Genomic DNA, 24,861 nt, shown 5'->3' with positions numbered 1-24,861 from the left:
CCGACCCTTCTGTCCTGTGCCACTGACTGCACTGCACTGCTATTCAAAGTTCCCGCGTACGCGCACGCGACGCTTCTATCGACTCCGCCCCCAGCACCGCCCACTGCCTGACGTGCACTAGGTCCTTCCGGCGAAGGCATCTTAGACGCTACCGGCCAGTGAAGCCCCTGCTCTGGGTGTACCAGCACTTCCTCCCGTCACGCCCCGCGACCGCGCATCCTCATTGGCTAATGGGTTCAATGAAGGATTATATACACACACGAGAAGTGTACAGGGCATATGCTCGGGTCTGAAGCAGAGACACAGCTAACACAAGGGACTTTAAATGATCTCACCTTTATGCAGGTGCGTTCATGCAGGGAGGGACTGATGCACTAAGCAGAAGCAGTGGCCGGGTGGCGCTGATAATGACTCCTCCCCCCAATGGTGACGGATGGTCACATGGGTGTGACATCATCATAGGTCCCTTAGGCCACTTGGATCTAGCACCTACCTAGGCCACTTGGATCTAGCACCTACCGAGACGGGAAGCCAGAGTGAGAGCCGGGCCAGGGTGGAAGCAGACACAGTCACCGGGGTAACGGATCTCGGAGGCGGCGGGGACCGGGTGGGGGCTGCATCGCCGTTATATGTCTATGTTATATACAGAGCCCCTCCCTCAGTCCTCATGGTGCAGCTCGGGGACGCGGTTCTGTCAGTGTGCTCCATTCATGTCTATGTATATAGTCCCAGCCTATTCCCTATAGTGTACTGCAAGCTGTGCCATGTAGCATTGCAGGGTGCCCTGCCCCTCCCCCCCCCGTGCCACACCCTTACCCCCTGTGTAAATGCATGTGGCAGAACTGCTGTGCAGTGCCACCCTCTCTGTAAGGTCACTTATGGCTCTTCTATCTGTATGTACAGTATATATAATATGGTATAAGCATATATACTGTTTCTCTTTATTTCTCTAACGTCCTAGTGGATGCTGGGGACTCCGTCAGGACCATGGGGGATAGCGGCTCCGCAGGAGACAGGGCACAAAAGTAAAAGCTTTAGGATCAGGTGGTGTGCACTGGCTCCTCCCCCTATGACCCTCCTCCAAGCCTCAGTTAGATTTTTGTGCCCGGCCAAGAAGGGTGCAATCTAGGTGGCTCTCCTAAAGAGCTGCTTAGAGTAAAAGTTTTGTTAGGTTTTTTATTTTCAGTGAGTCCTGCTGGCAACAGGCTCACTGCATCGAGGGACTTAGGGGAGAGAAGTGAACTCACCTGCGTGCAGGATGGATTGGCTTCTTAGGCTACTGGACACCATTAGCTCCAGAGGGAGTCGGAACACAGGTCTCACCCTGGGGTTCGTCCCGGAGCCGCGCCGCCGACCCCCTTGCAGATGCCGAAAAGTGAAGAGGTCCAGAAACCGGCGGCAGAAGACTTTTCAGTCTTCATAAGGTAGCGCACAGCACTGCAGCTGTGCGCCATTGTTGTCAGCACACTTCATAGCAGCGGTCACTGAGGGTGCAGGGCGCTGGGGGGGGGCGCCCTGGGCAGCAATGATAGTACCTTATTCTGGCTAAAAATACATCACATATAGCCCCTGGGGGCTATATGGATGTATTTAACCCCTGCCAGGTCTCAGAAAAACGGGAGAAGAAGCCCGCCGAAAAGGGGGCGGGGCCTATTCTCCTCAGCACACAGCGCCATTTTCCCTCACAGAAATGCTGGTGGGAAGGCTCCCAGGCTCTCCCCTGCACTGCACTACAGAAACAGGGTTAAAACAGAGAGGGGGGGCACTGATTTGGCGATATGACTACATATATTAAAATGCTATAAGGGAAAAGCACTTATATAAAGGTTGTCCCTGTATAATTATAGCGTTTTTGGTGTGTGCTGGCAAACTCTCCCTCTGTCTCCCCAAAGGGCTAGTAGGTCCTGTCCTCTATCAGAGCATTCCCTGTGTGTGTGCTGTGTGTCGGTACGTGTGTGTCGACATGTATAAGGACGATGTTGGGAGGCGGAGCAAATTGCCTGTAATGGTGATGTCACTCTCTAGGGAGTCGACACCGGAATAGATGGCTTATTTAAGGAATTACGTGATAATGTCAACACGCTGCAAGTCGGTTGACGACATGAGACGGCCGGCAAACATATTAGTATCTGTCCAGGCGTCTAAAACACCGTCAGGGACGTTATAATGCCCATTTTACCTCAGTCGGTCGACACAGACACGGACACTGACTCAAGTGTCGACGGTGAAGAAACAAACTTATTTTCCTTTAGGGCCACACGTTACTTGTTAAGGGCAATGAAGGAGGTGTTACATATTTCTGATACTACAAGTACCACAAAAAAGGGTATTATGTGGGGTGTGGAAAAACTACCTATAGTTTTTCCTGAATCAGATAAATTAAATGAAGTGTGTGATGAGGCGCGGGGTTCCCCCGATAGAAAATTATTGGCGGTATACCCTTTCCCGCCAGAAGTTAGGGCGCGTTGGGAAACACCCCTTAGGGTGGATAAGGCGCTCACACGCTTATCAAAACAAGTGGCGGTACCGTCTCCAGACACGGCCGCCCTCAAGGAGCCAGCTGATAGGAGGCTGGAAAATATCCTAAAAAGTATATACACACATACTGGTGTTATACTGCGACCAGCGATCGCCTCAGCCTGGATGTGCAGCGCGGGGGTGGCTTGGTCGGATTCCCTGACTGAAAATATTGATACCCTTGACAGGGACAGTATTTTATTTACTATAGAGCATTTAAAGAATGCATTTCTATATATGCGAGATGCACAGAGGGATATTTGCACTCTGGCATCAAGAGTAAGTGCGATGTCCATATCTGCCAAAAGATGTTTATGGACACGACAGTGGTCAGGTGATGCAGATTCCAAACGGCACAAAGATGTATTGCCGTATAAAGGGGAGGAGTTATTTGGGGGTCGGTCCATCGGACCTGGTGGCCACGGCAACTGCTGGGAAATCCACCGTTTTTACCCTAAGTCACATCTATGCAGAAAAAGACACCGTCTTTTCAGCCTCAGTCCTTTCGTCCCCATAAGCATATCTGCCCAGGGATAGAGGAAAGGGAAGAAGACTGCAGAAGGCAGCCCATTCCCAGGAACAGAAGCCTTCCACCGCTTCTGCCAAGTTCTCAGCATGACGCTGGGGCCGTACAGGACCCCTGGATCCTACAAGTAGTATCCCAGGGGTACAGATTGGAAAGTCGAGACGTTTCCCCTCGCAGGTTCCTGAAGTCTGCTTTACCAACGTCTCCCTCCGACAGGGAGGCAGTATTGGAAACAATTCACAAGCTGTATTCCCAGCAGGTGATAATCAAAGTACCCCTCCTACAACAAGGAAAGGGGTATTATTCCACACTATATTGTGGTACTGAAACCAGAAGGCTCGGTGAGACCTATTCTAAATCTGAAATATTTGAACACTTACAAAGGTTCAAATCAAGATGGAGTCACTCAGAGCAGTGATAGCGAACCAGGAAGAAGGGGACTATATGGTGTCCCGGGACATCAGGGATGCTTACCTCCATGTCCCAATTTGCCCTTCTCACCAAGGGTATCTCAGGTTCGTGGTACAGAACTGTCACTATCAGTTTCAGACGCTGCCGTTTGGATTGTCCACGGCACTCCGGGTCTTTACCAAGGTAATGCCCGAAATGATGATTCTTCTTCGAAGAAAATGGACGACCTCCTGATAAGAGCAAGGTCCAGAGAACAGTTGGAGGTCGGAGTAGCACTATCTCAAGTAGTTCTACGACAGCACGGGTGGATTCTAAATATTCCAAAACCGCAGTTGTTTCCGGCGACACGTCTGCTGTTCCTAGGGACTGGACACAGTCCAGAAAAAGGTGTTTCTCCCGGAGGAGAAAGCCAGGGAGTTATCCGAGCTAGTCAGGAACCTCCTAAAACCAGGAAAAGTGTCAGTGCATCATTGCACAAGAGTCCTGGGAAAAATGGTGGCTTATTACGAAGCGATTCCATTCGGCAGATTCCACGCAAGAACTTTTCAGTGGGATCTGCTGGACAAATGGTCCGGATCGCATCTTCAGATGCATCAGCGGATAACCCTATCTCCAAGGACAAGGGTGTCTCTCCTGTGGTGGTTACAGAGTGCTCATCTTCTAGAGGGACGCAGATTCGGCATTCAGGATTGGATGCTGGTGACCACGGAGGCCAGCCTGAGAGGCTGGGGAGCAGTCACACAGGGAAAAAATTTCCAGGGAGTGTGATTAAGTCTGGAGAATTTTCTCCACATAAATATACTGGAGCTAAGGGCAATTTATAATGCTCTAAGCTTAGCAAGACCTCTGCTTCAAGGTCAGCCGGTATTGATCCAGTGGGACAACATCACGGCAGTCGCCCACGTAAACAGACTGGGCGGCACAAGAAGCAGGAGGGCAATGGCAAAAACTGCAAGGATTCTTCGCTGGGCGGAAAATCATGTGATAGCACTGTCAGCAGTGTTCATTCCGGGAGTGGACAACTGGGAAGCAGACTTCCTCAGCAGGCACGACCTCCACCCGGGAGAGTGGGGACTTCATCGGGAAGTTTTCCACATGATTGTGAACCGTTGGGAAAGACCAAAGGTGTACATGATGGCGTCCCGCCTGAACAAAAAACTGGACAGGTATTGCGCCAGGTCAAGAGACTTTCAGGCAATAGCTGTGGACGTTCTGGTAACACCGTGGGCGTACCAGTCGGTGTATGTGTTCCCTCCTCTGCTTCTCATACCCAAGGTATTGAGAATTATAAGACGTAGAGGAGTAAGAACTATACTCGTGGCTCCGGATTGGCCAAGAAGGACTTGGTACCCGGAACTTCAAGAGATACTCACAGAGAACTCATGACCTCTGCCGCTAAGAAGGGACTTGCTTCAGCACGTACCATGTCTGTTCCAAGACTTACCGCGGCTGCGTTTGACGGCATGGCGGTTGAACGCCGGATCCTAAGGGAAAAAGGCATTCCGGAAGAGGTCATTCCTACCCTGGTCAAAGCCAGGAAGGACGTGACCGCACAACATTATCACCACATGTGGCGAAAATATGTTGCGTGGTGTGAGGCCAGGAAGGCTCCACGAAGAAATTTCAACTCGGTCGATTCCTGCATTTCCTGCAAACAGGAGTGTCTATGGGCCTCAGATTGGGGTCCATTAAGGTTCAAATTTCGGCCCTGTCGATTTTCTTCCAGAAAGAATTGGCTTCAGTTCCTGAAGTCCAGAAGTTTGTCAAGGGAGTACTGCATATACAACCCCCTTTTGTGCCTCCAGTGGCACTGTGGGATCTCAACGTAGTTCTGGGATTCCTCAAATCACATTGGTTTAAACCGCTCAAATCTGTGGATTTGAAATATCTCACATGGAAAGTGACCATGATGTTGGCCCTGGCCTCGGCCAGGCGAGTGTCAGAATTGGCGGCTTTGTCTCACAAAAGCCCATATCTGATTGTCCATTCGGACAGGGCAGAGCTGCGGACTCGTCCCCAGTTTCTCCCTAAGGTGGTGTCAGCGTTTCACCTGAACCAGCTTATTGTGGTACCTGCGGCTACTAGGGACTTGGAGGACTCCAAGTTGCTAGATGTTGTCAGGGCCCTGAAAATATCGGTTTCCAGGACGGCTGGAGTCAGGAAAACTGACTTGCTGTTATCCTGTATGCACCCAACAAACTGGGTGCTCTTGTTTCTAAGCAGACGATTGCTAGTTGGATGTGTAGTACAATTCAGCTTGCACATTCTGTGGCAGGCCTGCCACAGCCAAAATATGTAAATGCCCATTCCACAAGGAAGGTGGGCTCATCCTGGGCGGCTGCCCGAGGGGTCTCGGCATTACAACTCTGCCGAGCAGCTACGTGGTCGGGGGGAGAACACGTTTGTAAAATTCTACAAATTTGATACCCTTGCTAAAGAGGACCTGGAGTTCTCTCATTCGGTGCTGCAGAGTCATCCGCACTCTCCCGCCCGTTTGGGAGCTTTGGTATAATCCCCATGGTCCTGACGGAGTCCCCAGCATCCACTAGGACGTTAGAGAAAATAAGATTTTACTTACCGATAAATCTATTTCTCGTAGTCCGTAGTGGATGCTGGGCGCCCATCCCAAGTGCGGATTGTCTGCAATACTTGTACATAGTTATTGGTACAAAAATCGGGTTATTATTGTTGTGAGCCATCTTTTCAGAGGCTCCGCTGTTATCATGCTGTTAACTGGGTTCAGATCACAGGTTGTACAGTGTGATTGGTGTGGCTGGTATGAGTCTTACCCGGGATTCAAAATCCTTCCTTATTGTGTACGCTCGTCCGGGCACAGTATCCTAACTGAGGCTTGGAGGAGGGTCATAGGGGGAGGAGCCAGTGCACACCACCTGATCCTAAAGCTTTTACTTTTGTGCCCTGTCTCCTGCGGAGCCGCTATCCCCCATGGTCCTGACGGAGTCCCCAGCATCCACTACGGACTACGAGAAATAGATTTATCGGTAAGTAAAATCTTATTTTTTATGTTAATATCAGCACTGGCTTCAGAGATTCCAGATGTGGGGTTTTCTCGCACGTGTGTGACGGAGATCTGAGCCACATAAGCTCACAATCTAAGCCGTCACTGGCAGCAGTCCCTGTTGATATACTGTAGATGGGATGTGGTTCATCAAGTCGGCACCATCTAGGTCGACAATGTTTGAGTCGACCACTGAAGGTCGACAGGGATGGAAGGTTGACGTGTTCTATGGCGACAGTTCACACGGTCGACATGAGTTTTTAACGTGTTTTTCTCTGACGTCCTAGTGGATGCTGGGACTCCGTAAGGACCATGGGGAATAGCGGCTCCGCAGGAGACAGGGCACAAGAATAAAAGCTTTAGGATCAGGTGGTGTGCACAGGCTCCTCCCCCTATGACCCTCCTCCAAGCCTCAGTTAGATTTTTGTGCCCGAACGAGAAGGGTGCAGGCTAGGTGGCTCTCCTGAGCTGCTTAGAATAAAAGTTTATTTTAGGTTTTTTATTTTCAGTGAGTCCTGCTGGCAACAGGCTCACTGCATCGTGGGACTAAGGGGAGAAGAAACGAACTCACCTGCGTGCAGAGTGGATTGGGTTTCTTAGGCTACTGGACATTAGCTCCAGAGGGACGATCACAGGTTCAGCCTGGATGGGTCCCGGAGCCGCGCCGCCGGCCCCCTTACAGAGCCAGAAGAGCGAAGAGGTCCGGTGAAATCGGCGGCAGAAGACGGTCCTGTCTTCAACTAAGGTAGCGCACAGCACTGCAGCTGTGCGCCATTGCTCTCAGCACACTTCACACTCCGGTCACTGAGGGTGCAGGGCGCTGGGGGGGGGAGCGCCCTGAGACGCAATATAACAGATATACCTTAGGTTGGCAAAAAGAAATACATCACATATAGCTCCTGGGCTATATGGATGTATTTAACCCCTGCCAGTTTTCCAGAAAAGAGCGGGAGATAAGGATGTCGTGAAGGGGCGGAGCCTATCTCCTCAGCACACAAGCGCCATTTTCCCTCACAGCTTCGCTGGAAGGACGGCTCCCTGACTCTCCCCTGCAGACCTGCTACAGAATCAGGGTAAAAAAGAGAAGGGGGGGCACTATTGGCAACTAATAATAAAAACAGCAGCTATAAAAGGGAGTAACACTTATATAAAGTTATCCCTATATATATATATATATATATATATATATATATATATATATATATATATATATATATAGCGCTTGGTGTGTGCTGGCAAACTCTCCCTCTGTCTCTCCAAAGGGCTGGTGGGGTCCTGTCCTCTATCAGAGCATTCCCGGTGTGTGTGCTGTGTGTCGGTACGTGTGTGTCGACATGTATGAGGAGGAAAATGATGTGGAGGCGGAGCAATTGCCTGGGTTAGTGATGTCACCCCCTAGGGAGTCGACACCTGACTGGATGATCGTATTTAAAGAATTACGTGACAATGTCAGCACTTTGCAAAAAACTGTTGACGACATGAGACAGCCGGCAAATCAATTAGTGCCTGTCCAGGCGTCTCAGACACCGTCAGGGGCCCTAAAACTCCCGTTACCTCAGTGGGTCGACACAGACCCAGACACAGATACTGAGTCTAGTGTCGACGGTGAGGAGACAAACGTAATGTCCAGTAGGGCCACACGTTACATGATCACGGCAATGAAGGAGGCATTGAACATTTCTGACACTACAAGTACCACAAAGAAGGGTATTATGTGGGATGTGAAAAAACTACCAATAGTTTTTCCTGAGTCAGATGAATTAAATGAGGTGTGTGATAAAGCGTGGGTTTCCCCCGACAAAAAACTGCTAATTTCTAATAAATTATTGGCACTATACCCTTTCCCGCCAGAGGTTAGGGCGCGTTGGGAAACACCCCCTAGGGTAGATAAAGCGCTTACACGTTTATCTAAACAAGTAGCGTTACCGTCTCCTGATACGGCCACCCTCAAAGAACCAACTGATAGAAGGCTGGAAAATATCCTAAAAAGTATATACACACATACTGGTGTTATACTGCGACCAGCTATCGCTTCAGCCTGGATGTGCAGTGCTGGAGTCGCGTGGTCGGATTCCCTGACTGAAAATATTGATACCCTGGACAGGGACAATATATTGTTAACTATAGAGCATTTGAAAGATGCATTACTATATATGCGTGATGCACAGAGGGATATTTGCACCCTGGCATCAAGAGTAAGTGCTATGTCCATTTCTGCCAGAAGAGCATTATGGACGTGACAGTGGTCAGGGGATGCGGATTCCAAACGACATATGGAAGTATTGCCGTATAAAGGGGAGGAGTTATTTGGGGCTGGTCTATCGGACCTGGTGGCCACGGCAACGGCTGGAAAGTCCACCTTTTTACCCCAGGTCACCTCACATCAGCAGAAAAAGACACCGTCTTTTCAAACTCAGTCCTTTCGTTCCCATAAGTACAAGCGAGCAAAAGGCCACTCATTTCTGCCCCGGGGCAGAGGAAGAGAAAAAAGACTGCACCATGCAGCCGCTTCCCAGGAGCAGAAGCCCTCCCCTGCTTCTGCCAAGTCTTCAGCATGACGCTGGGGCTTTACAAGCAGACTCAGAGACGGTGGGGGCCCGTCTCAAGAATTTCAACTCGCAGTGGACTCACTCGCAAGTGGACCCCTGGATTCTACAGGTAGTATCGCAGGGGTACAAACTGGAATTCGAGGCGTTTCCCCCTCGCCGGTTCCTGAAGTCTGCTCTACCAAAGTCTCCCTCCGACAGGGAGGCAGTTTTGGAAGCCATTCACAAGCTGTATTCCCAGCAGGTGATAATCAAGGTACCCCTCCTACAACAAGGAAAGGGGTATTATTCCACGCTGTTTGTGGTACCGAAGCCGGACGGCTCGGTGAGAACAATTTTAAATCTGAAATCCTTGAACACTTACATAAAAAGGTTCAAATTCAAGATGGAGTCACTCAGAGCAGTGGTAGCGAACCTGGAAGAAGGGGACTATATGGTGTCTCTGGACATCAAAGATGCTTATCTCCACGTCCCAATCTACCCTTCTCACCAAGGGTACCTCAGGTTTGTAGTACAAAACTGTCATTATCAGTTTCAGACGCTGCCGTTTGGGTTGTCCACGGCACCTCGGATCTTTACCAAGGTAATGGCCGAAATGATGATTCTTCTTCGAAGAAAAGGCATCTTAATTATCCCTTACTTGGACGATCTCCTGATAAGGGCAAGGTCCAGGGAACAGTTAGAAGTCGGAGTAGCACTATCTCAGGTAGTGTTACGTCAGCACGGGTGGATCCTAAATATTCCAAAATCGCAGCTGATTCCAACGACACGTCTACTGTTCCTAGGAATGATTCTGGAAACAGTCCAGAAGAAGGTGTTTCTCCCGGAGGAGAAGGCCAGGGAGTTATCCGAGCTAGTCAGGAACCTCCTAAAACCAGGCCAGGTGTCAGTGCATCAGTGCACGAGGGTCCTGGGAAAAATGGTGGCTTCTTACGAAGCGATTCCATTCGGAAGATTCCATGCAAGAACGTTTCAGTGGGATCTACTGGACAAATGGTCCGGATCGCATCTTCAGATGCATCAGCGGATAACCCTGTCGCCAAGGACAAGGGTGTCTCTTCTGTGGTGGCTGCAGAGTGCTCATCTACTAGAGGGCCGCAGATTTGGCATTCAGGAATGGATCCTGGTGACCACGGATGCCAGCCTGAGAGGCTGGGGAGCAGTCACACAGGGAAGAAATTTCCAGGGCTTGTGGTCAAGCATGGAAACATCTCTTCATATAAACATTCTGGAACTAAGGGCCATTTACAATGCCCTAAGTCAAGCGAAACCCCTGCTTCAGGGTCAGGCGGTATTGATCCAATCGGACAACATCACGTCAGTCGCCCACGTAAACAGACAGGGCGACACGAGAAGCAGGAGGGCAATGGCAGAAGCTGCAAGGATTCTTCGCTGGGCGGAAAATCATGTGATAGCACTGTCAGCAGTGTTCATGTTGGCGTCCCGTCTAAACAAAAAACTAGACAGGTATTGCGCCAGGTCAAGGGACCCTCAGGCAATAGCGGTGGACGCTCTGGTAACACCGTGGGTGTACCAGTCAGTGTATGTGTTCCCTCCTCTGCCTCTCATACCAAAAGTACTGAGAATCATAAGAAGGAGAGGAGTAAGAACTATACTCGTGGTTCCGGATTGGCCGAGAAGGACTTGGTACCCGGAACTTCAAGAGATGCTCACGGAAGACCCGTGGCCTCTACCTCTAAGAAAGGACCTGCTCAAGCAGGGGCCTTGTCTGTTCCAAGACTTACGGCGGCTGCGTTTGACGGCATGGCGGTTGAACGCCGGATCCTGAAGGAAAAAGGCATTCCAGATGAAGTCATCCCTACCCTGATAAAAGCCAGGAAGGATGTAACCGCAAAACATTATCACCGCATTTGGCGAAAATATGTTGCGTGGTGTGAGGCCAAGAAGGCCCCTACAGAGGAATTTCAACTGGGTCGTTTCCTCCATTTCCTGCAAACAGGACTGTCTATGGGCCTAAAATTAGGGTCCATTAAGGTTCAAATTTCGGCCCTGTCGATTTTCTTCCAGAAAGAACTGGCTTCCGTGCCTGAAGTTCAGACATTTGTAAAAGGGGTACTGCATATACAGCCTCCTTTTGTGCCTCCAGTGGCACCTTGGGATCTCAATGTTGTTTTGAGTTTCCTAAAGTCACATTGGTTTGAACCACTCACCACTGTGGACTTAAAATATCTCACATGGAAGGTGTCGATGCTGTTAGCCCTGGCTTCAGCCAGGCGTGTGTCAGAATTGGCGGCTTTATCATATAAAAGCCCTTACTTAATTTTTCATTCTGACAGGGCAGAATTGAGGACTCGTCCTCAATTTCTCCCTAAGGTGGTTTCTGCATTTCACATGAACCAACCTATTGTGGTACCTGCGGCTACTAGGGACTTGGAGGACTCCAAGTTGCTTGACGTTGTCAGGGCCCTGAAAATATATGTTTCCAGGACGGCTGGAGTCAGAAAATCTGACTCGCTGTTTATCCTGTATGCACCCAACAAGCTGGGTGCTCCTGCTTCTAAGCAGACGATTGCTCGTTGGATTTGTAGTACAATTCAGCTTGCACATTCTGTGGCAGGCCTGCCACAGCCAAAATCTGTAAAAGCCCATTCCACAAGGAAAGTGGGCTCATCTTGGGCGGCTGCCCGAGGGGTCTCGGCTTTACAACTTTGCCGAGCAGCTACTTGGTCAGGGGCAAACACGTTTGCTAAATTCTACAAATTTGATACCCTGGCTGAGGAGGACCTGGAGTTCTCTCATTCGGTGCTGCAGAGTCATCCGCACTCTCCCGCCCGGTTGGGAGCTTTGGTATAATCCCCATGGTCCTTACGGAGTCCCAGCATCCACTAGGACGTCAGAGAAAATAAGATTTTACTCACCGATAAATCTATTTCTCGTAGTCCGTAGTGGATGCTGGGCGCCCATCCCAAGTGCGGATTGTCTGCAATACTTGTATATAGTTATTGTTACAAAATTCGGGTTATTATTGTTGTGAGCCATCTTTTCAGAGGCTCCTTTCGTTTATCATACTGTTAACTGGGTTCAGATCACGAGTTGTACGGTGTGATTGGTGTGGCTGGTATGAGTCTTACCCGGGATTCAATATCCTTCCTTATTATGTACGCTCGTCCGGGCACAGTATCCTAACTGAGGCTTGGAGGAGGGTCATAGGGGGAGGAGCCAGTGCACACCACCTGATCCTAAAGCTTTTATTCTTGTGCCCTGTCTCCTGCGGAGCCGCTATTCCCCATGGTCCTTACGGAGTCCCAGCATCCACTACGGACTACGAGAAATAGATTTATCGGTGAGTAAAATCTTATTTTTTTTTATGTTTGCTCCGTATAGTGACTGGGAAGCCGAAATAGTGCACGGTGTCCCCTCGCATGGCGAGCGAACTGTTACTATTCCCAATTGTAGTCCACGTGGATCGTTACGTATGAAAAAGTAAAAAAAATGTCGGCCTTGGGAACTGTTGACATAGAACATATCGACCTATAGTGGTCGACCAAAACAGTGTCGACTTTCAGACCAGATCCCTGTAGATGGTGACACTGTGCAATTCACCCGCCCATGCTGTTTCGTTGTGTTATAAGGTTCGGCCTGGATGTTGATATGAGGCTTTCAAAATAAATGTAGCTACACATAAATTTAATTCCGCTGGTTTTCTAGGTCTTCTTTCCCCAAACTATATATTTTATGACTTATAGAAGATCAAATAATTATACATATTTTATAATATGCTGTAGATAAAGTTCAAGTTCAGAACGTGGGGCCCCCTGGGCTAACATAACTAAACGCTTCAGTAAATCTGAATATGAAGTCAATTAACGCTGAAACTTCTACTACTTACTAACTAATGTAACACTTATACCCCGTTTAGATTGAAATGGCGGGTCACACCTGGGGATTTTGAAGATGGCTGCATCCCAGATGTGACCCGGCTGAGACGCCTGTCAGACTGGCAGCAGGAACCGGTTTATAATCGGGTCGGCGCTTGGAGAGGAGATCATCTCCTAGCGCCGGCTCTTCCTATGTTGTAAACGCATCCTGGCCCGGATCGACCCATCTTACCCATTTTCACTGAGCCTAACCCGCGTCCTTCCCAGGAAAATCCCTGCTCGCTAGCAGGTTTGGATTCCCTGGTTGAGCCGTTTCCACGGACAGAAATCCCAGGGTCGTGTGCAGTAACCCGGGATTTTCTTGTAGGTGGAAAAGGGACATCAGTTCACTCAATATTCAGAACAGGTTTATCATAGCGTCCAACGTGACCCATTCCAGGAGGGACAAAATGCTATGTTCCTGGACTTCGCTCTTAAAGTATGACTGCCGTCACTTGTGCTGAAACACCTCTTATCAATTTACCTACAGAACAGGTGACGGCAGTCATAAAATCAGGGGGAAGTCCAGGAGTGGAGCATTGTGTCCCTCCTGGAATGGGTTATGTCGGGAGGTATGTTTACTGCTGATCTGAAGCAGTTTAATTATACTGACCTCAGAGGACCCCATGTTCTGAACTTGAGAGAGAGGCTTAACATAGTATCCCTTTGTTTCAGGATATATAAATTACACAGGTTCTGTGGCTGATTAAAACCAGGTGAAATGCAGGCTTGAAGTCAGCCAGCCACAGAACCTGTGTAATTCATGGCTGTCTTGAATTAAAGCACAGGTTCTCAAACTCGGTCCTCAGGACCCCACACAGTGCATGTTTTGCAAGTCTCCTCACAGAATCACAAGTGACATAATTAGCTCCACCTGTGGACCTTTTAAAATGTGTCAGTGAGTAATTAATACACCTGTGCACCTGCTGAGTTACCTGCAAAACATGCACTGTGTGGGGTCCTGAGGACCGAGTTTGAGAACCACTGAATTAAAGTAATATTATGGCAAGCCTATATAATAGATCAGGGGTTCTCAAACTCGGTCCTCAGGACCCCACACAGTGCATGTTTCGCAGATAACCCAGCAAGCGCACAGGTGTATTAATTACTCACTGACACATTTTAAAAGGTCCAGAGGTGGAGCTAATTATTTTACTTCTGATTCTGTGAGGAGACCTGCAAAACATGCACTGTGTGGGGTCCTGAGGACCGAGTTTGAGAACCACTGTAATAGATGCATATATGTGATAGTTGAGTATTTGCTCTCAGGCCAGCAAAGTACACCAATTTGGAGTGACAGAGAAGTCAATTATATATGGCAACGTTTCCCAAACTCCGCCATTAGACCCCTTTCACACTAGCTGACACGACAAACTCCCGGACAGCTTTTTGCCGTGCCGGGATTGTAATGAATAAGTATGCCCATTGGGTCCTTTCACATGGCACGGTTGCCATGTTGTGCCATACTTGCCTACCTGACCCTCTCCATGAGGGAGAAAATGCTCTGTTCCTGGACTTTCCTGGTAATGTATGATTGCCATCACCTGTGGTGAGCTAGTTAGTTGATAAGAAAGGTGTTTCACCACAGGTGATGGCAATCATACATTACCAGGAAAGTCCAGGAACAGAGCATTTTCTCCCTCATGGAGAGGGTCAGGTAGGCAAGTATGTGTTGTGCACAGCATTAAATACGGCTGAAAGCCGTTGTGTGTGTGAAAGGCGCTGCCGGCCGGCCGGCACGAAAACTGACAACTTTTGTCCGGCTCTTTGCTGTATGGTCAAAACCGGCGTGTGTGAAACAGGCCTTACAGTCCGGGTATTAAAAATATCTATGCTTGAGTCCAGATTGCTAAATCTAATTGAGTGAGGTGCTAATTAATTAACCTGTGTTCAAGCATGGATAGACTTAAAACTTGGACTGTAATGGAGGAGTTTGGGAACCTCTGGTATACGGTATAATGATGCACGGCACTCCAATGTTTTTTTATTAGTTCTGGACTTGTGGTACTGTATACAAAAAAATCTGTGAGTCTGGGGTGAGGTGAGGGTGAGATGATATGCCAGTATTTCCGGCCAATTGCTACCCTGTTCCTAATTGAATCAACTCCATTGTGACTTCTAGAGCACTGGCCCTCATTCCGAGTTGATCGCTCGCTAGCTACTTTTAGCAGTCGTGCAAACGCATAGTCGCCGCCAATGGGGGAGTGTATTTTTGCTTTGAAAGAGTGCGATCGCCTGTGCAGCCGAGCGGTAAAAAAACATTTTGTGCAAAACAAGACCAGCCCTGTAGTTACTTATTTTGTGCGATGATTGCTGCGATGAAGGTCCCGGAATTGACGTCAGACGCCCGCCCTGCAAACGCCTGGCCACGCCTGCGTTTTTCCAAACACTCCCAAAAAATGGTCAGTTGACACCCATAAACTCTCACTTCCTGTCAATCTCCTTGCGATCGGCTGTGCGAATGAAATCGTCACTAGAAGCAGTGCAAAACAACGATGCTCTTTGTACCTGTACGCCACAGGCGCGCATTGCGGCTCATTCGCAAGCAAAGTTTTGCTATTTTTTTTAAATGATCGCTACGCAGCGAACAACGGCAGCTAGCGATCAACTTGGAATGAGGGCCTATGTACATAGCGTGACTTCTGAAATGATATACGTAACATGACTTGTATAGTTATATACATCATATTTTATTATACAACTATGTATGTTATATGAATAAAGTGCAATAAGTAATTATAAAATCACTGATATAAAAACAGCCACATAAAAAAGGTCTCAATGACTAAAGTCAATCATAGTCAGCATTCGAGAACACAATTCCTGGGCATTCTCTATACAATCCCAATTGGAAAACAATGGACAGTTAAATCAAAGAGTTCCTGCTTTGAAGAGGTATTTAAAGCTGATCAGTGCTCTGTGCATCACAATAGAGAATCATCATTTTGAGGTGTAAGAATGACAGTGACATGGTTTTAGTAAGCAAGTAAATGTACAACATACACACACAGTACATGTGTAAATTCTTTTATCAGAAATTGATTTATACGGTCTGTTCAGTCTCTCATGCTTCTGATTGGCTCCTTCGCATAGGTGGATATAGGCGACCATGTATGTGGCTCAGGCAGGTGGAGCAGGAAACAAGTCCAAAGCTGGGCAGGTGGGATCAAGCGGAAGTGAATCTGGATCCTTCGGGCAGGTAGGTTGAAGTCACCACCTGGGAATATTCTGCTACTGAATAGGTCACCTGTATCTGTGCTGGAGCTTTTTTATGTGCAGCCCATACATAGTATCAGGCTGCAGGATATGGCATAGTACCAGTATTCAGTAGAATAAAGATGGAGAGGCATTGGGACTATCCTACCGCTAAACCTGATTGACAGCACCAGTTTTGTGGCTCACGTGCTCGGGCTGAGTTACCGGACCACATAGAGGCCTATTCATGTGTTAGGAAAATAACTGGACACAAACTGCAGGCAGCGGTCACCTTCCCACCGTACATTGCCGGCATGCATAAAGCTGATCCCATCAATTGCCACCACATTATTCTATTTCATTTCTCCTTCATCCACTAGGGGCCACTGGAGTGTAGTTACAATGGGGAGATAGTTGGTAGTATTGGGAGCTGGCACTTTAAAAATTCTCACACTGTGGCTAGCTCCTCCCCCTACTATCTCCCCTCCAAGCCAGTCTTAGTTTAGTGCCCGAGGGAGCTGGTTCACTTGGGTTTAGCTGAAGAAATTTTTATTTTTTCTTTATTATTTTATTTTTCTAACTTACACTCACAGACTGGCAGCTCTGCCACTGCCAGTCTGCACCGCGGGAGCTGCCGGCGGGGTCCCATCGCAGCTGCGTGCGGCTAGGGATGGGCCCTGGCTGAGGGAGACACTGAGCTCTCCTGAGTTGGCGGACACCGCTGCGTGCGGCGCGTGTCGCGGCCACTCCATCCAGCAGAAGATTCCGGCAGCATGGCAGCGGTGAGTATAAAAAATGGTCGGACACCGCTGCGTGCGGCTTGTGTCGGGACCACTCCATCACAGAAGATTCCGGCCGGACACCGCTGCGGCGCGTGTCGGAGCCACTCCATCAGAAGGACAGCGGTGAGTACAATCTCCCCCCCCCCCCCCCCAAACCCCCCCCCCACCTCCAGACTGATGGTTGATTTTACAGAGTGAGACTCTTAGATGTGATGGTCTTTACTGTGTTTCTAATCCACCCAGGATTTAGCCTGGTGGTGAGAGCCTCTGACTTACAACCAGTTGTCCTGGGTTCAAGTCCCACTCTATCTTAAAGAACAGTGTTTGAAATCTATATGGCTGCGGTAGCTCAGGGAATAGATGACCAGACTGCAGCAGAAAGAGCCACACTTGGCGCCATTATGTGGGGGGCGGAGCTTCAGCCCGCTCTGTAAGCGGGCTCAGTGCTCTTCAATCCCCGGCTGCAGCAGACAGGCAGCCGGGTGATACATTTACACGGCCGCACAGACAAGCTTACAGGCAGCCGGGTCATAAACTGATTAAAGTTATAAGTGGCGCCGGAGCAGAGGGGCGGAGCTAACTCCCGCTCCGTCCGGCGGGCTCAGACTCTCAGCACCGATCCCCGGCCGCAGCATATATTACAATATGCAGACGGCAGCAACAAACAGTGGGTTACATTTACTCCGACCGCAGCAAGGCGGCCGGGGGATAACATTTGCGCGCCGAGGCAGGGGGGGCGGAGCTAACTCCCGCTCTGTACGGCGGGCTCTCTCCGCTCCCCGCGCCGCTGCAGCACGCCGCTCCAGTGTGTGCTCACACTGAAGGCTCATTCCTCTCCTGGCTGTGCAGGGAGGATTTCTTTGCAAAGAGGGGTGAGTAAAGGCTTATAACCCGCTTTACTCAGCGGGCTCCCAGGTCTCACTGTCGCTAGGCAACAGACCCTGGCTCTGGAGTTTGTAACTTTTCGATACTTCATGCTGCTGAAATATAGCTACATTCCTCCTGCAGTAGAGTCCTCTACCCAGCATTTCCCTACTTGCAAATCAGGAAATCTGCTCTATTACAGGAGCTGGGACTCAGCTCATTAATAATTTAATAATCTACTGTGCAGTATTTATTTACCTACAAATACACAGTATTTATCTACCCTATTGGGTTCACATAGATAGTATTTATCTACCCGGTGGGTTTCACGGTGGTGTGTGTGTATATATACATATATAATTATGTATGTGTGTGTGTGTGTATATATATATATATATAATTTTTTTTTTTTTTTTTAAGTGTGTGTGTGTGTGGGTATGTATATAGATATATCCATACAATACCATATATAGGGGATAAAAGAAACACTTCCGCAATGTTTTCTAATAACAGAATACCCCACCTTACCACATAACATATTCCCCCATCTTTTCTCACAGGCTGGTCACCATTTTGAAAAGCCAGCGGAACCTCCGAGAAACATCTGGTGCACCTTAATTAGCGGTACACTAAATACAGGGCGGGGTGTTGCCTTCCCTTTATTATTCCTTGGTGTCACTAGTTACTAATACACGCCCTAAATCCTTTCTTTTATATACTTTTGTTAAACCAACAATAAACCGTGTGAATCTTTACTGCTTGTGTTGTGCATGTTACTCGTAGCATAAAAGGTTTACACTCACGGACGTCTAAGAGGCTATCACATCGAGGGTTAAAGGATAGAGGAGGAATCCTTTCAAGTGGGGGCTCGTCCGGGATTCAGTTGATCGTCCCCGGATGGTAAGATAGAGAATTTATTGTCTGTCTTTGCCATACGGGATTGCGGTCATACACTGAAGCTGAATCCGTGTCAGTGTTCTGGGAACACGTGACCAAACATCTTTAATGTCTGGGACTTAAAGATACGTCTGAGAAGGGACCGGGGGTCCAAGCGCAATTCTCCAAAGACGTTAGTATCTGGGATACTTAAAATAGACCTGGGAGTCTATACATAACGTAGATTTTACCTCGATTTGATTGTCTATTATGTTATGGCCATAACAGATATTAGAGTATAAGTTTCATGTATTCAGCTTGACGGGTGGTAAGTGCACGTCTGTTGAATACCCTTATAACTTTCTTGCTTCCTATCACAATACGTTGCATTTCCAAGTCCCTGTACGAGTGGTGAGTAAACGTACAGATTATTACTATCAATTGTTTTTTGTTAAAGTACTATGCAGATGATATTGTGATATTGTCAATAACTAATTAACTGGTTAGCTGATGCATGCATAGAAAGTTGTTGGAAATTGTGTTTTTACTATGGGCTCTGGTCAGAGTAAGAAAACTGTATACCCCCCTCCGAGACATGTAAAGAATACGTGGCCCGTAGTTCTACCTCTGATTATTATTTGATTGATCCCTGGGTGGATAATTTAGCAGGGTAGACAGAGAAAGCAGGACAGGACCCATTCCCATGGGAAGGCAGTAATTACCCTTTCTATATGGAGGATTAAAAATATCAGTTCCCAACAGCACAGAAGCGAAGAAGTGAGAAACTGTAAATCTTTGAAATCCCTCTCGCCTCCCCCTTACATTCCAATATATCCTGCGCTTAAAGACACAGATCTCTTAGCAGCAGTAACCCTTTCACACCAGATGGGATCGCCTCCAACTCCACTGCTAGAAAATGCGTCCACTAGCTCTATCCCTAACGCACCAGTAACCCAGAGTTTAGATAATAGTAAAACACTGTCCCAAGCCCACCATTACCCCCGATGGCTGTATATCTTATTTGCGCAAAGCTTGCAAAGGACTGCTGGACAGATGACGCTGGCTTACCTTTGCTTAACTCAGAAAGCTTACTCATTTCCACCTTCATTAACAACCTTCTACCTTCTGTCATAGTTTCTGTTAAGCAAAGCGTCTCTTCCTGGACTTCTGATAGTACGATAGATTTTAAAAAAAAAGATCTGTATGAGAAAGAGGCTGCAGGGTGTTTTGATGTAAAGAAACCTGCACTCACTCATAACTATCAGAACTCCAGACGCTTTGACAGACAGAACCAACCCCGCAGTCAGGGAAAGATTCACCTCTGCTGCCACTTATTATAAATGGAAGTAAAGTTCCCTTTTTTGTGGACAGCGGTGCAACAACCAGTGTTTTGTGTTCTGACCTATATGATGGTGATTTGGAAAAGACTGCTCCTTCAATGGGAGTCAATGGGATACCCACCAATGCCTGACTTAGCTCAAGTAAACCCCGCTCTTTGGTCGGAAGGTCCATATGACACTGGCCTAATCTCATGCACACCATATAAGGCCAATCTCAAACCCGACTCACAACCTGTTTATCAAAAGCAGTATCCCCTCTCACCAGTAAAGATAGAAGGTCTCATACAGCAATTCTTACAACAGGGTATTCTCAGACATATTGTATCACCATACTGTACTCCTGTGAACCCTGTTGCCAAAGCTGATGGCAGTATAAGATTTGTACAGGATCTCAGAGCGATCAATCAGTTAATTGTCCCAATTGCACCAATTGTTCCAGATGTAAACTCACTCATTTCTGCAATCCCTGCAGATGCTGCGTTCTTCTCTGTAATTGATTTGAAGAATGCCTTTTTCAGCATACCTGTAGATTCACAGACACAATTACTTTTTGCCTTTTCTTTTGAGGGTAAACAACTTACCTGGTGCAGATTATTGACGCACCTGTTGTCTCCAGGCCACATTGGGGCCCTGGCAACCTCACCATGGTTCAGTCCTGCTACAGTATGCAGATGATCTGCTGCTCTGTAGTCAAACTGAGGAGGCCTGCCGAGAGGATGGTGTTTCATTACTAAACTGGCTTTGTGAATGTGGACACAAGGTGTCCAAAACAAAAATGCAATGGTGTAAAAAGCATGTTGATTACTTAGGTTTTGTGCTCACTCAGGGAGAGAGGAAAATCAGTCCACAACGCATACAGTCTGTATTGGGCCTGGTCACCCCAACTACCCAGAAGGAACTACTGTCCTTCCTGGGTACGGTAAATTACTGCAGACAGTGGATATCTGATTGCTCTTATTATGATAACATTTTGAGACAAGCCACACTGAAGGACAAACCTAAAACTGTACAATGGTCACAAGAAATGTTAACTGCATATGAAAGTTTAAAATGTATGTTGATGAAAAGTCCGGCACTTGGCCTCCCCAATTATGTACTACCTTTCCATCTATATGCAAGGGACAATTGTAAAACCATGGCGGGGGTGCTCACACAGTTTCATGGAGGGAAGTTGCGCCCCGTGGCATTTTTTTTCCAAAGTCATGCCAGTGTCTGTGCAAGGTATGCCTGCCTGCCTCAGGGCTTTGGCAGCCTGTGCAATGGTTGCAGAAATGGCCACTACCCTCACTTTAGGCCACATCACAGTACTCCACACCACACATGATGTCCTGGCAATACTTAAAGGCTTACACACACAGCACATGTCAGCACAACGCCTTAGTGGATATGAAGTACTCCTTTTGAGTAACCCTACCCTTACCATCAAGTACACTGCTAGTTCTTCTGGCCCTGCACCCATTCTCAATGCCCTTTTAGGCTTGAAAGGTCCCGAGGATGAACCACCCGACCTACATGACTGTGCTGCTTCCATTGAAGCTGAAACCTCTCCCAGACTTGACATGTCTCCCGTTCCCATACCAGGCGCAGACATAGTTTTTGTTGACGGCTCCTGTAGTAGGCCCAATGACAATACATACCAGGCTGGCTATGCCATTGTCACCCTCCCTGACACTGTGTTGGAAGCCCTACCAATACCTTATCAGTCCGCGCAAGCTGCAGAACTCATTGCACTCACTAGAGCATGTCCCTCCCTTGACAACGTCCATCTGCTCACTCAACTTCAAGCTGCTGCGACTAATACTGATCTCTCCGACTGGACTTACCCAATTCTGCAGAAAAATCCTAAATCAGGATTAATCTGCAAAGAGGGGAAACCCTGTATACCCCAGTCCAGTGCCCCTTTGCTCATTGCCCATTACCATGGTGTTGGTCACCGTGGTGAAGCCACAACACTCCTCCTACTAACCAATGATTTTTATGTTACTAATGCCAAATCACTTGTGGACCAGTATGTTAGCAGATGCATCACTTGCCTCAGGAATAACCCTAACAACCCCAATAAAGCGAAACACCAGCATCTTGAATACCCCACCACCCCTTTTACACACTTACAAATTGATTTTACCCATATCCCTGGTACAGGTAAACAAGAATATGCCCTGGTCATTGTAGATATGTTCTCTCGCTGGCCAGAAGTATTCCCAACTAAGTCAGAGGATGCTAAGACAGTAGCAAGAATCCTAACACAGAAAATCATCCCTAGATGGGGGTGCCCCCTGCAAATAAATAGTGATAAAGGCTCAGCCTTTACAGCCACAATCACACAGGCCTTAGTAAAAGCTCTGCAGGTGGAGTGGAAGTTTCACATCCCGTACCACCTGCAGAGTTCAGGGGTCGTAGGAAGAATGAATAGGACCCTCAAAGACAAACTAAGGAAGGCCACAGGAGGTACCTTCCACAAGTGGAAGCAGGTCCTTCCCATTATCCTAGCAGAAATCAGAATGACCCCATAGGAAGGAGATCTAGAACTTATAAGGGAAGAGTATGTCAGGGCCCTCATAACCAAACTTGATGAGATTGAACATGATGTCGCTTGTAAAAAACCCTCTGAATCCACAGGAACCAACACACCCTTTTAAGGTCGGAGACAGAGTAGTGGTGAAGATCCTCCCCCGCAGCAAGAGCCCAGGAGACTTCACCTATGGCCCAGAGGCGGAAGTCGTTGCTGTAACCCGAACCGCAGTCCTGACAGAAGAGAGTCCCACCTGGATCCATGCTTCCCGAGTAAAGAAAATTCCTAGACCAGACCTAGAGGAGGAAACAGGTGATTCCAGTGAGGTACGAACAGGGGCGGACAGCCCTGACCTCCCACCTAGCGAAGACAGAAGACCAGAGGAGGATGAAGAAAATGCCCCCTATCTTTACCCTGGGGACTATCTTGATAGCCCTACTGGCCCATTTTCCCCTCTCAATGACTGAGGTTGATATAACTCAGAATAAGGGAAACTGACACTATGGTATAACTCTTCCACCACATACACCGCAAACTACATACTAGATTATTTCCAATTCCCCCAACTAGCTGCTGTCCAAAAGTCTGTTGACTACCAGATCCGCGCTGACACCACAGACAACCTAAGCCCCGAGGTACCTTATATTTGCGTTACAGGCCATAACTGGGGAAATGATTGCAGCTCATGGTCCGCGGCTGCCTGGAACACAGGTACCCCATGGGGCTATAAGCCCGCTGAAGCCTTAGATAAAAAGGATAAACACGGAACATCATTAACCCAACGATTAACCCTTCTTAAAATGCCCAACAATTACTGCAACTCCCGCTCAGGCTAAAAATTGCGCCACGGGCGCGCAGAAAGACGTAAGCTTTGCAAGAATCATATAGTATAACAATAATGATTCTAAGAGGGGATTGAAAGGGTTAAAGCTCGTCTCTGCTTCAATGTCATAGAATTGCTTGTGTTATAGAACTTAATGTTCCAGCACATTTTTTGCTACTGTCCTTGTCTGTTATCTTTTTTATACCGTGTGAATAACCTTCCTATTTGAGTACCAACTTGCCCATATATGCATATCCTTCCACTGCGGCAGTTCCTAGCCAATCATGTTCTGTTAGCCCCTTTTGTGTTCTGTCCAATTAGTTATTGACTTTGGATATACACGCCCTAAATCCTTTCTTTTATATACTTTTGTTAAACCAACAATAAACAGTGTGAATCTTTACTGCTTGTGTTGTGCATGTTACTCGTAGCATAAAAGGTTTACACTCACGGACGTCTAAGAGGCTATCACATCGAGGGTTAAAGGATAGAGGAGGAATCCTTTCATTGGGGAATGTGTGTAAAGCATCAGACAAATAGCGCTGTGGCTCAATACGCTAGTAGGGGTATCTGAACAGGGGTTTGAATCCAAACAAAACTTTAAGGAGAGCTCCTAAAGCCTAGGGCTAAGACTCATGTCCCACTGCGCAGCGCTACTGGTTCAGGTCTCCGCTGCTCCAGAAAGTTTATTTGAATCGGGTCGGTCACACATTATAGTGCAGACCTTGCATAGGGCTGTGTTTATTTAACCCACCTTTTCTCCTAAAGAATTCCCTCTTAGGTGTGAAGTATGCGGTGGAGCCATCTGCAGAGCCCTCCACGCACCTGCAGGACGCTCCTGTTTGAACAGCTCAGATTATACAGGTAATGTCACTGTTAACCAGATTGTACGTCATTTCACCTTTCCAAAAGGGAACCTTGCTAACATTCCATGCATTACTGATGTCTGTTTTCTGTGGATCTGAACCAGTGTCTCAGAATATCCAGGTACATTATACAGCAGTTCATCTGATACTGCAGGTAAAGGAGGAGGACACGTCAAGTCCATCAGGGTTCTACGCCAATGACGAAATGACAGCGACTGGTCCAGTTTCGGATGAGCTGGGCAGGCTCCGGTAGGCGGCCGACAGACACCCGAATACACAGTATCAGGTATCAAACAATGTTTGTTTTCCTATCCTTTCCCCGCAGATGGCAGGAGATGGTATCAGAACCTCTCTAGGGTATACCCCTCGATGTATCGTCAGTCCAACAAGCCGCCGTTTTCCTGAGGCAACCTTGCTCAGGGATCCATCGACATATGCGGCAGCGCGGTTATACCGTGTCCGGAGCAGGTAGGTTGGGGAACAATTGTCCTCTAGGTTACAGGATGCTTCGCATCAGGATCAATTGATACTTTGGTACAGGTCAGAATCACGATTCTGCTTTATGTTCTTTGGAGGTCTCCAGGTCTGCAGACTCGGACCCTACATCTTCGCTTGGGCTGTCTTAACCCGACGACCTCTGGGGCTGCGACAGTGACAGGGGAACAGGAAATCCTACGGGGCAGATGGTTCTGGGGAAGGAACTTTC

The 24,861-nt window shown here is 47.9% G+C and overlaps 1 protein-coding gene across 4 annotated transcripts in view; it reads left to right on the top strand.

The window, feature by feature from the left end:
* The first annotated feature begins 453 nt into the window (after positions 1-453).
* RAD52 (RAD52 homolog, DNA repair protein) overlaps positions 454-24,861 on the top strand; it is a 63,250-nt gene continuing 38,842 nt past the window's right edge. Inside the window, exons 1-2 of one of the 4 annotated variants that reach the window (XM_063929238.1) lie at positions 454-607; positions 15,991-16,096. In XM_063929238.1, the coding sequence (XP_063785308.1) occupies positions 16,007-16,096 (90 nt within the window). In that variant the 5' untranslated portion in view covers positions 454-607; positions 15,991-16,006. Of the gene's footprint in view, positions 608-15,668; positions 15,793-15,990; positions 16,097-24,861 lie in introns of those variants that run through there. The other 3 variants (XM_063929237.1, XM_063929240.1, XM_063929239.1) reach the window with 3 other exon arrangements.

The sequence above is a fragment of the Pseudophryne corroboree genome, chromosome 6 (genome assembly GCF_028390025.1).
Source record: "Pseudophryne corroboree isolate aPseCor3 chromosome 6, aPseCor3.hap2, whole genome shotgun sequence".
Lineage (NCBI taxonomy): Eukaryota > Metazoa > Chordata > Amphibia > Anura > Myobatrachidae > Pseudophryne > Pseudophryne corroboree.
The sequence above is the reverse complement of the archived record's forward strand: the minus strand, read 5'-3'. Positions and strand labels throughout refer to the sequence as shown.